The sequence below is a fragment of the Panthera tigris genome, chromosome A1 (genome assembly GCF_018350195.1).
Source record: "Panthera tigris isolate Pti1 chromosome A1, P.tigris_Pti1_mat1.1, whole genome shotgun sequence".
Classification (NCBI taxonomy): Eukaryota; Metazoa; Chordata; class Mammalia; order Carnivora; family Felidae; genus Panthera; species Panthera tigris.
In genome coordinates, this window is record NC_056660.1 from 143427531 (window position 1) to 143441541 (window position 14011).

A 14011-nucleotide genomic window follows, 5' to 3' on the forward strand; every position below is an offset into this window, starting at 1 on the left:
TGAAAGACCAGTATGAATTACCGGTAAAACTTTTTGGCAACAGATGGGATTCTTCTCCCCATACCCATGATCTCCTTTTCCCTCACTTAAATTTATAGGAAACTTGTGGTAAAAATAGTAAAGCTCAACAAGCACAAACGTACATCACATGAGGAGCATTTATTTCTCCAGTTGGTTAGCTTTTGTTCTTAGACGCGGGGAGGCAGCTGTTCTCGTGGTCACTGTTAGAAAAGCAGAACTAAAGCAATGAGAGGGAAGGCCAGCAGCCTTGGGAGCAGGCAGTCAACTGGAGGGCTTGAAGCTGGGGGATAGGTGGGAGCTTTTCAGTTGCCGCCGAGAGAAAAACGGGGGTGGGCAACACCAGCGTTAAGTAAAAAGGCTTTCCGGGAGGACAGCGGAGCGGGGAGCAGGACTGGTTCGCTGCCTGGCAGGCGGGCGTGTCCAGTACAGGCCGGTGCGCTGCGCCGGCTCCGCTGAGGCCGTAGGGTGGGGGCGGGGGAAGCTGCGTATAGGTCATCCAAGGGCAAAGGAAGCCGGACACTGACGCAGGTGGCCTCCCGATTCCGGCTCCCAGACGTCTAGGGGGAAACTCAGTCCCCGTCTAATGCGGGTCTTCAAGCTGCCTCATCAACGCACAACCTTCTCAGGCACTTCCGGTAAGAATCCCGGCACCCTCGGCTCAGACCCCGCAGAGCCTCGCGCAGGCGCCTCCGGACTTGGCGGAGGCCGCGGACTCGCAGGGAGGGAGGGAGGGAGTGTGTGTGTGTATGTGTGTGTGTGCGCGCGCGCGCGCGGACTCGAAGGAAGGAGGGGAGTGTGTGTGTGTGTGTGTGTGTGTGTGTGTGTGTGTGTGTGTGTGTGTGTGTGTCGACGGAAAACCTCTTCTGCGCCTGCGCTGTCTGCTCCTCCCCGCCCACCCCGCCTTCCCCCCCAAACAGGTCCGGGGGAAAACAAACCCTGAGCCGACGTAGCTCACCCCCGGGACTCCCGGCCGGGGTCGCTCTTCACTCCTCTGCGCCTCGTCGCATCGAGTCCTCAGAGAGCTCCTCAGGGTTGTGGGGGAGGTAAGAGCCCCCCCCCCCCCCCCCCCCCCCCCCCCCAGTAACTGGCCTCTTGGCCCTCCCCTCACCCCTGCTGCACTCGCGGAGGGGGCGGGGTGGCCGCTGGGTCGGCCGACCTGAGTGCCGGGTCTGGCCCTCCTTTTCCTCCAAGGGCCGAATCTAGGCCCCCGACTTGTTCTCTTTCCGAGCTCCTTGAGTTGGCCAGGGAATCACGACCCTCAAACCTCGTGCCCCTTCGGTAGAGCCTGGCCGGGTGGACCAGGCAGGGAGGGCAATCTCGGCGGCTTTTTGCCGGGTCCCACCCACCCGGGCCGTCGGGAGTGCTCGGGGCTGCGGTGGGAGCGGCCCGGGGGGCCGCGGTGGGGGCTGGGAGAAGTGCCCCCAGGGCTGCCTAGCCCACCTTGGGAGGGGCTGTGCCTGCTAGAGGGGACTGTCGTTCCCGCGGAGAGGTAGCCTGTGCGCTGGGAGGACTCCAGCAGAAGAATCTGTCATCGCCGCCTGTGCTCTTTCGCAAACCCCATTCTCGCACCGATGCATTTTCTCATCATTTTAGATCTGAAGGATGCGGTAGTGTTCCTTTCCTCTACCTTTTCTTTGGTACCTCTGAAAAATCCTAAAAGATGGCCTAACTTTGAAACTATTAACTTACTTGTTCTACCGTGATTACAAATTATTCCAGACTGAGTGTTCTTATTAGCTTGACTCGTGTGGAAACCATCCCATATATTTGATAAAGTCATCTTTTTCATTTAACAAAATAAGGCAATTTGTTGGTTGAATTAGGTTCCTTAAATTATTAGAACTTGTTCCTTCTGAATTGGCAAGAGTGCAGTGGTTTGATCCAGTAAAACTGTAATTTTGCACCCACTTTCTCCCCTTTTTTCTCCCATGGATGTTAAACTGCACACTTAGTGTCACAAAAAATCTTAAATATAATAAAGATTAAGAAAAAATAAGCCATAATTCAACCATTTAAAGTGAATCAACCGCAGTTAATATTTTGACTTTTAATCTCCCAGGGTTTTTTCTCATGGCATTTTCTTAATTAAGATGATGAGATGTTATATACAGTTGGATTGCCCGCTTTTTTTTGCTTAAAATTTTTTAAGTATTTCCTCCAGTTTTTAAAAAGCTTCATGAGTATCTTTATGATGTTTGATTACACAAGTAATACATGAGTGAACTATCTTTTGGAACATTGCAGTTAAAGCTCAGTTCCCATTTAATTATCACCCCAATTGTAATGTTAGGTAATATGATGGTATCACAGTTTTTTTAACCCAGTGGGTTTCAGGATCCCTTTACAAACTTAAAGGTGACTGAAGACTAAAAGATTTTTTTGTTCTTTAATGCAGTATTTTGCTATTTTAGAAATTAAAATTCAGAAAATATTTAAAAATTGTGCATTAAAAACCCTTTATATATTGAATTAAAGAGTATTTTTGAAAAATATATTTTTCTTAAAAAATATAGTGGGAAGGGTGGCATTGTTTTATATTTTTGTAGATCACTAATGTCTGGCTTTATAGAAGACAGCTGGATTCTCAGATTTGCTTGTCTTTTCACTCTTATGTGCTATCTTGTACACTAAAGCATATTAAGAAAGTCCAGACTTGCATAGATAGGTGTTTGGAAAAGGAAGGACCTCACAGATCCCCTGAAAAGTTCTAGAGTCTTCCAGGGGTCCTTAGACCAGTTTGAGAAAGGTGATTTGACTATTCTTATGTTGATGAGCTGTTAGGTTCTTTGAAATTTTGCACCATTACAAACATTGCAGCATTCAAATTTCTTTGTGATGTGTTCCTGCACACAAGTGCTAATGTTTTTCTAGAAGTAGAATTACTTTTGATGCCTGCATAATTTTCTAATGTTGGTGTTTAGATGGTTTCAATTAATGATTTGGTAGAATATCTTTGCATATTTTCAGTTGCTTTGGATTATTTTAAATTTTTAAAAAGAATTGTTACATCAAATGTTAGGAAACTTTTTGAGGCTATTGATACATATTATCACATTGTTTTTCTGAGAGGGTATTCTCGTTTACTTCTTGTCATCGGTATTGGAGATGCTTGTTTTGTCACACCCTTACCAACACTTTTATCATTATTATTATTTTAATAAGTTTTTTAAGTTTATTTTTTTTTAGAGAGAGAGAGACGGTGTGAGCAAGCATGGTGGAAGGGCAGAGAGAGAGAGAGAGAAAGGGAGAGGGAGAATCCCAAGCAAGCTCTGCACCATTAACACAGAGCCTGACACAGGGCTGAGACTCACGAACTGCAAGAGCATGACCTAAGCTGAAATCAAGAGTGGGATGCTTAACCAACTGAGCCACCCAGGCACCCCTGATCCCTTATATTATTAAAAGAAATTATGAGACTCTGGATCTTGGGGGTCGTGAGTTGGAGCCTCATGTTGGGTGTAGAGATCACTAAGAAAAAATTGTGTTCTGATTTAGTAGGCAACAAATGATATATGTTATAATTCAGATTATTTTGATAGTACAGATTGTGCTTTGAATATTTTTTCATAATCTTACTAGTTCCTATTATTTGCCCATTTATAATCCAGTGTCAATGTGTTGTTTTCTAAAGGGTTTTTTAAAAAGTTTATTTATTTATTTTGAGAGAGAGAGCTGGGGAGGAGCAGAAAGAGAGGGAGAGAGAATCCCAAGCAGGCTCTGCACTGTCAGTGTGAGCCTGACCAGGGACTTGAACCCATGAACCTTGATATCATGATCTGAGCCAAAATCAAGAGTTGATGCTCAACTGATAGAGCCACCACATGCCCCCTAAAAGATTTTTAGAAATATATTTGTTTATTTTTTCAGAGAGTGCAAGTGGGGGAGGGGCAGAGAGCGAGCGACAGAGGATCTGAAGCAGGCTCTGCTCTGACAGGCTGATAGCAACAAGCCCGATGTGGGGCTCCCAACTCACAAACTGTGTGTGAGATAATGACCTGAGCTGAAGTTGGACCCTCAACTGACTGAACCACCCAGGTGCCCCGCCCCCTACCAGATTTTTATTATCTTTTTCTTTTTTAATTTTTAAAAATGTTTATTTAGTTTTGAGAGAGAGAGCACGAACAGGGAAGGGGCAGAGAGAGAGGAAGACACAGAAACCGAAGCAGGCTCCAGGGCACAGAGCCTGATGCAGGGCTTGACCTCATGAACTGCAAGATCATGACCTGAGTTGAAGTTGGTACTTAACTAACTGAAATACCCAGGCACCCCTTTATTATCTATTTTATATTGTAAGGATATGCACTATAAGTTTCTAGGAAAGGAAGAAAATTATCTTTTTTGTTATTTACAAAAGTAGTACATTTTTGTAAACAAAAAGTAAAATACAGATATGTATTATGCATTATCTATAGAATTACATAATGTAGATGTGAAAGGCATGCATTATCACAGATACCATTATTACCAGTTTGGTATTTGCCTCTCTATATTTTTTTCCTGTGCCTTTGCTAACTTTTTTTTTTTAACAACTTACTTGTAAAAATGGGTTTGTACTGTACATGACGTTTTGCAATTTGATTTTTAGTCATTTAGTACTCTATACTGGATATTTTCCTATCAAAGTGCATATAACTCTGGGCAAAGTTTAATCCAGAGTGGCTTTAGAAAGACTAATTGTGATCTGTAGTTATCTGATGTCAGGCTCCTGTCCTCTTCTATATTCTCTTCCTAGGTGATCTCATCCATTAACAGTTATGTGCTGCCAGTTCCCAAATCTTTTATCTATCTCAGACTTCTCTCCTGCATTCCAGATCCTTATATTCAACTGCCTATTGGACATCTCCCCCAGGATGTTCTCAAGGTACTTCAAACAACAGTCCAAACGTGAACTTACTTTTTCCCTGAGTCCTGCTCTTCTTTGTATTGCCTGTCATAGTCAGTGGTACCACTGTCTGCTCAGTCACCCATGATGGAAACCTGGCAGTAATCCTAGCTTTCTCCCTTGTTTCACTCTCCAGAATTTCCCATTCTTTAGTCACTTTTCTATTGATCCCTTTTCCATCTGCTCTGCATTATGTCAGTTCAGGCCCTCATTGTGTCTCATCTTAACCATTTAGGAGTCTCCTTACTATTGGTTTTGTTGGTTTTCTGATTAATTTTCCATGTTGTTGCCAATTTTTTTAAAATCATGAAGAGATTTTTAAAAACCATTTTTTGTAAAGGAAATATTGTAAATATGTTATTGTAAATCTGGGAGTATATAAATGGTCAGGTAAGTAAAGATATTACCTAAAACGGGTGCCTGGGTGGGTCAGTCAGTTAAGCGTCCGACTTCGGCTCAGGTCATGATCTCACGGTCTGTGAGTTCGAGCCCCGCGTTGGGCTCTGTGCTGACAGCTCAGAGCTTGGAGCCTTCTTCTGATTCTGTGTCTCCCTCTCTCTCTGACCCTCCCCCATTCATGCTCTGTCTCTCTCTGTCTCAAAAATAAACATTAAAAAAAATTAAAAAAAAAGATATTACCTAAAACAGGTTGCTATATGTACACATAAATAAACTTCTTTAGAATAGGGAGTATATCTTATATTCCATTTGTGTCTTTTTACTGTACATCATAGATTTTTGGCACAGTAAGTACATCTTAGTTGATTGAAATGGGAATTATGTGCAGCTTCAAATGCCATGTTAAAAGGTTTCATTTACGTGGGGCGCCTGGGTGGCTCAGTCGGTTAAGCGGACGACTTCGGCTCAGGTCATGATCTTGGGGTCTGTGAGCTCAAGCCCTGCGTTGGGCTCTGTGCTGACAGCTCAGAGCCTGGAGCCTGTTTCGGATTCTGTGTTTCCCTCTCTCTGACCCTCCTCCGTTCATGCTCTGTGTCTCTCTGTCTCAAAAATAAATAAACGTTAAAAAAAAAGGTTTCATGTACAGTATTTGCATTATATCTTTTATAAATTATTAGATTCTATTATTATTTAATTATCTTTCCTTTTTTGCACCTTTGTAGGCACCTCAAATGACATAATGCTTAGTAGTACACTGGTATACATAGAGATACTCTGTAAACATTTAATGAATTCCATTATTTTTTTAAAAAATGCTGGTTTTTTTCCTAATGAGAGACTATTTCTAGGCCTTCTAGTTCCTGTGCTTTAGTTTTTTAATATTTCTATATTCAGAATTCCTTCAGTACTTAAAAAAATTTTTTTTTAATGTTTATTTACTTTTGAGAGAAAAAGAGAGAGAGAGAGAGAGAGACTGAGGTGTGAGTGGGGGAGGGGCAGAGAGAGGGAGACCCAGAATCTGAAGCAGGCTTCAGGCCCTGAACTGTCAGCACAGAGCCCAGTGCAGGGTTTGAACTCATGGACTGAGATCATGACCTGAGCTGAAGTCGGATGCTCAACTGACTGAGCCAACCAGGCACCGCCTCCCCCACCCCCCGCCAAATTTTTTTTTAGTGTTTATTTTTGAGGGGGAGAGAGAGACAAAGCGTGAGTGGGAGGCAGGGGCAGAGAGAGAGACAGAGAATCTGAAACAGACTCCAAGTTATGATCTCTCAGCACAGAGCCTGATGTGGGGCTCGAACTCACAAATGGTGAGATCATGACCTGAGCTGAAGTCTGATGCTTAACCAACTGAGCCACCCAAGCGCTCCTTAAATTTTTTTTTAATGTTTGTTTATTTTTGAGAGAGAGAGAGACAGAGCATGAGTGGGGAGGGGCAGAGAGAGGGAGACACAGAATCTGAAGCAGGCTCCAGGCTCCGAGCTGTCAGCACAGAGCCCGACATGGGGCTCGAACCCACGCACCATGAGATCATGACTTGAGCTGAAGTTAGACACTTACCTGACTGAGCCACCAAGGCGCCCGATCACCTGACCTTATAAATAATTTTTAAAAATTTGGAAATACTGAGGTTTATTCTTTGTGTCATAAAGTTCTGTAGATACTGACAAATGCTTAATGTCTTATATTCACCACTATAGTATCATATAAAGTAGTTTCACCACCCTAAAAAATCCACGGTGCTTTACTTTCAAGTTCAACTGCCCCCCACCCAAACTACTAGCAATCACTGATGTGTTTATTCTCTTTGTAGTTTTACCTTTTCCAAAATGTCATTTAGAATCATACAGTAGGTAGACTTTTTAAGATTGGCTTCTTTCACATACAATACATATTTAAGGTACATCCCATGTCTTTTTGTGGCTTGTTAGCTTATTTCTTTGTATCATTGAATACTATTCCATTGCATGGATGTATCACAGTTTATTTATCTGTTCATTTACTGAAGGTCATTTTGGATGCTTCCAAATTTTGTCAGTTGTAAAAGAAGCTGTTATAAACTTCACATCTAAATTCTTGTGTGGACATAAATCTTTAAGTCAATTGGGTAAAATACCTAATTGTATGATTGCTGGATCATATGGTAAGACTATGTTTAGTTTTAGACAAACTATTTTTCAGAGTGGCCGTACCATTTTGTATTCCCATCAGGAATAAATGAGAGTTCCTGCTGAATAGCATCCTTGCAGCATTTGGTATTGTCAGTTTTTTGGATTTTAGCCATTGTAATTGATGTAAAATGGTATCTCATTGTTTTAATCTGTAGTCCCTAAAGACAAATGACGTTGAGCATTTTATCATATATTTATTTGCTAACTGTGTGTCATCTTTGGTGAGGTGTCTCTTTGTGGAACTTTTGCCCGTTTAATTGGATTGTTTGTTTTCTAATTATTTAATTTTAGGAGTTTTTTGGAGATTTAGATACAAGTCCTTTATCAGATATGTGTTTTGCAAATGTTATCTCCCAGGATATGGCTTGTCCTCTTATTCTTTTAAGTGTCTTTTTCAGAGCATATGTTTTTTAATTTTAAAGTCTAACTTCATCAGTTTTTTTAATGGATCATGCTATTGTTATGATCATAACCAAACTCATAACCAAACCCAAGGATATGTAGATTTTTCTGTAATGTTTTCTTCAAGAAATATTATAATATATTTTACATTTAGTTCTTTATCCTTTTTAAGTACATTCCTGTGTAAGGTGTAAGGTCCATATCTAGGTTCGTATTTTTGGCATGGGATGTCCCATTTTTGGGATGTCCAGTTTTCTCAGCACCACTTGTTGAAAAGATGAGCCTTTCTCCTTTGAATTGCCTTTGCGCCTTTGTCAAAGATAATTTGACTGTATTTATTTGTGTGGGTCTATTTCCAGGATCTCTATTCTTTTTATTTTTTATTTTTTTATTACTGTTTTTAATGTTTATTTATTTTTGAGACAGATGGAAACAAAGCGTGAGCAGGGGAGGGGCAGAGAGAGAGGGAGACACAGAATCTCGAACAGGCTCCAGGCTCTGGGCTGTCAGCACAGAACCCGATGTGGGGCTCAAGCCCATGAACCATGAGATCATGACCTGAGCTGAAGTCAGATGCTCAACCGACTGAGCCACCCAGGAGCCCCGCAGGCTCTCTATTCTTTTGCACTGGTTTATGTGTCTTTTTTTTTCTTTTTTTTTTTTGCCAGTACTACATTGCTTTAATTATTATAGCTTTATGAGTCTTAAAATTAGAGTGAGTTGTCCAAATTTGTTCTTCTTTTTCAGCGTTATGTTGGCTATTCTAGGTCCTCTTCCTTTCTGTATACACTTTAGAATTCTGAGTTTCCTGAGTCCTACAAAAAAGCTTGCTGGGATCTTGATTGGGACTGCACTGAATCCAGAGATCAAGTTGAGAGGAACTGACATCTTAACAATATGGAGTGTACCTATCCTTGAATGTGGAATATATCTTCATTTAATTAGGTCTTCTTTAATTTTTTTCATTCATATTTTGTAGTTTTCCACATATGGGTCCAGTATGTATTTTGTTAAATTTATACCTAAGTATTTACTCTTTTGATGTGCTATCATAAATGGTATTTTTTAAAATTCCAAATTCCAGTTGTTCCTTGCTCATGTATAGGAATGCATTTGATTTTTGTATATTAACCTTGTATCCAACATCCTTGCTATATTCACTACTCTATTTTGGGGGGGATCAGTTTTTGGGGATTTTCTACATTGAAAATCATGTCATTGCAAATAAAGACAGTTGTAGTTCTTCCTTTCCAAATGGTGTATTTTTTATTTCCTTTCTTACGGCAGTTTCAGTACTCTGTTGAATAGGAGTTGTGAAAGAAGATATCCTTTCCTTGATCCCAATCTTTGATTGGAAAGCATCCAGTTTCTCATCATAATGTATATAATATTAGCTGTAGGCATTTTGTAGCTATTCATCAAATTGAAGAAGTTTCTCTTTGCTCATAACTTGCTGAGGGTTTTTATCATAAGTAAGTGTTGAGTTTTGTCACATGCTTTTTTTTTTTTTTTTTGCATCCATCGATATGATTATATGATAATTCTTTAATCTGTTAATGTGATATTTTCAGAGGTTGAACCAGCCTTGCATACCTGGATAAATTTCACTTGGTTGTTCTGTTAATTTTTTTTATACATTGTTGGATTCTACTTGCTAATATTTTGTTGAGGATTTTTATGTCTGTGTTCATGAGCAATATTGGTGTGTAGTTTTCTTCTTGTAATGTCTGTATTTGGTTTTGGTATTAGATTAATACTGGTCTAATCAAATGAATTAGGAAGGATTCCCTCTGCTTCCTTTTTTCTGAAAGAGATTGTGGAGAACTGGTATTATTTCTTCCTTAAATATTTGGTAAAATTCACCAATGAAGCCATCTGGATCTGGTGATTTGTGGAAGGTTACTAATTATTGATTCAGTTTCATTAATAGATACAGGGCTGTTTGGGTTATCTGTTTCTCTTTGTGTGAGGTTTGGTAGCTTGTGTTTTCCAAGGAAATGGTTTATTTCATCTAAATTATCAAGTTTGGAGGCATAGAGTTGTTCATATTTCCTCATTTTCCTTTAAGTTCATATTATCAGTAATTTTGTTCCCTCTTTCATTTCTGATATGGTAATTTGTGTTTCTCTCTCTTTTTTTTCTTTTTTCCTTTTTTAGTTTGAGACAGCATGTGTGAGCAGGGGAGAGGGGCAGAGGGAGAGAGAGAGAATCTTAAGCTGCCTCCATGCTCAGCATGAAGCCTGATGTAGGGCTCGATCCCATGACCCTGGGACCATGACCTGAGCCAAAATCAAGAGTCGGATGCTCAAGCTACTGAGGCACCCAGGTGCTTCTCTCTTTTCTTGATTAGCCTAATTTATCAGTTTTACTGATTTTTTTTTCAAAGAAAGGAGTTGTTGGTTTCACTGATTTTTTTTTTTTCCTATTTCTCTGTTGCTTTCCTGCTTTTAATCTCATTGTTTTCTGTTCTAATCTTTGTTATCTTTGTTTCTACTTGTTTTGCTCTTCTTACTCTCCTTTTTCTAGTTTCCCAAGGTGGAAGCTTAGATGATTGATTTTTAGATCTTTTTTTAAACATATGCACTTAAGTTATAAATGCCTCTCTATGCACTGCTTTAATTGCATCCAACAAGCTTCACTTGAATTTTTAAGATTTTTGCCATCAATTTTCATGATTGCTCCCTGCCCCCCCCATATGTTCCTTATTTATGGCTTCCTGTTCCTGTGTCATATATGCATTGCTGTTTTTCTGAGAATATTAGTTTCTTTGAAGTTTTCTTCTGTTTCCTGCATTTTTCTCTTATTCCAAGTTCCTTTTGTTTTTTTGGTGTGTGTGTTTTTGTGTACTATTGTATATGTATGATATAACCACAATTTAAAAATGGAAAATGTGTTGACTGGGTGGCCCAGTTGGTTAAGCATCCGACTTCGGCCCAGGTGATGATCTCGTGGCTCATGCATTTGAGCCCCGTGTCAGGCTCTCTGCTGACAACTTGGAGCCTGGAGTGTGTTTTGGATTCTGTCTGCTCCTCCCTTGCTCCCTCCCTCTCTCTCTCTCTTTCTCTGAAAAATAAAATAAAATATTTAAAAAATTTAAAAATGGAAATAAAAGAAGTAATGTGCTTTGTTAAATTAGGATGACATGCCATTATTATTGAAAATTGTTCTGAAGTTTACCTGTTTCCAGAATAATTATTGTTTTTAAAAAAAAAATTTTAATGTTTTTATTTTTGAGACAGAGAGAGACAGAGCATGAGCAAGGGAGGGGCAGAGACAGGGGGGAGACACAGAATCTGAAACAGGCTCCAGGCTCTGAGCTGTCAGCACAGAGCCCGACGCGGGGCTCGAACTCACGGACCGTGAGATCATGACCTGAGCCGAAGTCGGACGCTTAACTGACCAAGCCACCCAGGTGCCCCTAATTATTGTTCTTTTAAGGTGACCTTTTCTGAAGGGTCCTCTACCTTTGGAGTATAAAAGTTTAACTATAGAGTGGCCACCTGTGCATTTCTCTTTATTGAAATGGCTTGGTATAGGGGTTACCTGTATCTGTTGAGTTGTATTTTTCATCAATTCTAGAAAAATTCCTACCATCTTTTTAAGCATCCTTGTTTCATGCTGTCTATCTTCCTTAGAGGTCTCCATTCTTATGATAGATGACTTCTGCCATCCATGTCTCTTACCCTGTCATATGTCCCTCTTGTCTTTCTGGGCTGCCTTTTAGGTTGTTTTTTCAGGTAGGTTTTCTAGTTCATTCATTTTTCTCTTAAGCTGTGTCTAAGCTTTTTAACTCATTTTTAAAGTGTCCTTATTTTTTTCTGGACCTCAAGTGTTCATTTCATGACACTATCATAAATGGTTCTTGTAAAAAACTGTCTCATTTTTGTCTTTTATCCCTCATTTCCCACTCTTATTCTTCACCCCAGGGAACTGTTCAGATGTGCTTAATAATGTATATCTTTTTGTTTGTTATGTATTATTGCAAAATTTATATTGTTGATTATGCTTTACAAAAGTAGCAGTATGGAACAGATTGGAAATTTTTTTTAGAAAAGGTCATTTACCAAAGACAGTGTGAGGAACGTTGCTGTAGAGTGTTCCACCTTCTGGATTTAGTTGATTGCTTTGTTTTGATATCATCTAACTTGTCTCTCTATGCTTGGATTTCCTGTAAATACGTGGTTAGTTCTAAAAGCTTGATTAGATTGAGGTTCAGTTTTTTTGGGTAAGAATATATTATATGGGATATTATGTCTTCCACATGAGGCACATAATGTTTGGTTCTTCCACACTTATTTATTTTTTAATGTTTATTTATTTTTGAGAAACAGAGACAGAGTGTGAGCAGGGGAGGGGCAGAGAGAGGGAGACACAGAATCTGAAACAGGCTCCAGGCTCTGAGCTGTCAGCATAGAGCCCGACGCAGGGCTCGAACTCACGAACTGCGAGATCATGACCTGAGCTGAAGTCACACGCTTAACCGACTGAGCCACCCAGGCACTCCCTTCCATATTTATTGATAGTGAAATTGATCACTGGAAATCAGATGTGTTTGTCTGTTCCCACCATTATAAAGTTCTCCTCCAATCTTTCATCTAACACTTTAATTAACATCCATTGATAGCCATTGCCTAGTCTATTACTTGCATTAAGGATTGCAAAGAGATGATTTAAAAAATTTTAATATACATCTGCATTTATTACCTGAGATTCTTACCTAAAGAACTTTCCTTCAGCAACTACTTAAAGTACATTTTGTTAATAAAGGGAAGGATAAGTTATTGGCTCTTTTCCCTTAATGTATCACCTTTCAGAGCAATGGGTTTATGCCCTGGCAACCCTCTAATGAGTGGTGGTATTTGTTTTTGTTTTTAGTATCATTAAGATCTCTTTGTTTTTTATCTATTTGATTTGTGTTCAGTCCTTTGCAGGCTTAGTTAATTTGATGTTTGGTTGTCCTATTTAAGACAGTAGGAACCCCTTTAACTAGGCTCCTGTGTCCTTTTGATTTTATCCCATTAGTCACTGATAGATTTCTTTAAGGTGTCTCCAGACTTATATGGAGAAGTTCTTGACACAGATCAGAGATTTATCTGCTTTATTCATAAAACTAACTTTTAGTTTTTTTTATATTTCTCTTAATATGTTCATTTTCTATTTCTTTAACTCCTGTTCTTAGCTTACTAATCTTCAGTCTTCTATTCTAACATGAGGATCTAAAGCTGTATTTGAAGTACTGCTTTTGCTGAATCCCATAAGTTTTTACATGCAGTATTTTTATTTGTAAGTGGTATATTTTATATTACCATATCATATATATTATTTGATATAAAGTTCTTATAACTATTTTTAGCATTCACTTATGAATTCTTCTTTGATTATGTACCTTAAGTAACTCATGTCACTTAGATAAGTGTTTTAAAATTTACAATAGTGTATGTGTGTTATGTTGTTAGAGTTGGTTTTCTTGTCATTTTGTATATAGAGAAGCAATTGCTTCAACTAAATTGTAAATTCCTCAAAGGAATTTATTTGTGTCTATTTCTCGACTATGTTTCTCGGTATGCAGTAGATGGCATAATATTTATATGTTAGAGAATTAAATGAACTTTCATGACTTTTTATTTTCTAGGCATAGAGAATTAAATTCTGAATAAGTCTTTAAGTAGGATGGACAGTTATTTTAAAGCAGCAGTCAGTGACTTGGACAGACTCCTAGATGATTTTGAACAGAATCCAGGTGTGTTGGTTTTTAATTTTTGTTACTAATGGAATTTTTAAATGTCTGTGCATCAGTTGTCTAAGATAGAGAGTACTGTTAGCAAATTTGGTTTTAGTTCTGGTCACAAGGTTATATTCTGTAAGGAGTTCATGTTTTATTATAACATGCTAGTTTATTCTTATACAGAATAGAACCAATAGCCAGAAATAGAAGTAAAGAAGCTAGTTTTCTCTACAGATACAAATTTAACTAAAAGACCTTTAAAATCAACATATGAGCCAGCTGAAAGCAACTTGAAAACTTTACATGAATTGGTATTTCATTACTATGAGAGATAGTGTTTTACTCACTTTATTATTTTTTATAATGATATTTTATAAAGACCAACCCCATTTTTTTGAGTTTATTTGTTTG

General features: G+C 39.1%; 1 protein-coding gene across 6 annotated transcripts in view; it reads left to right on the forward strand.

Moving 5' to 3' along the window:
• Nucleotides 1–513: 513 nt before the first annotated feature.
• Nucleotides 514–14011, forward strand: part of ZFYVE16 (zinc finger FYVE-type containing 16) — a 58011-nt gene continuing 44513 nt past the window's right edge. The window contains exons 1-2 of one of the 6 annotated variants that reach the window (XM_007079804.3): nucleotides 572–656; nucleotides 13508–13615. In XM_007079804.3, the coding sequence (XP_007079866.1) occupies nucleotides 13546–13615 (70 nt within the window). In that variant the 5' untranslated portion in view covers nucleotides 572–656; nucleotides 13508–13545. Of the gene's footprint in view, nucleotides 657–853; nucleotides 1065–4248; nucleotides 4883–13507; nucleotides 13616–14011 lie in introns of those variants that run through there. The other 5 variants (XM_042989236.1, XM_042989233.1, XM_042989228.1 and 2 more) reach the window with 5 other exon arrangements.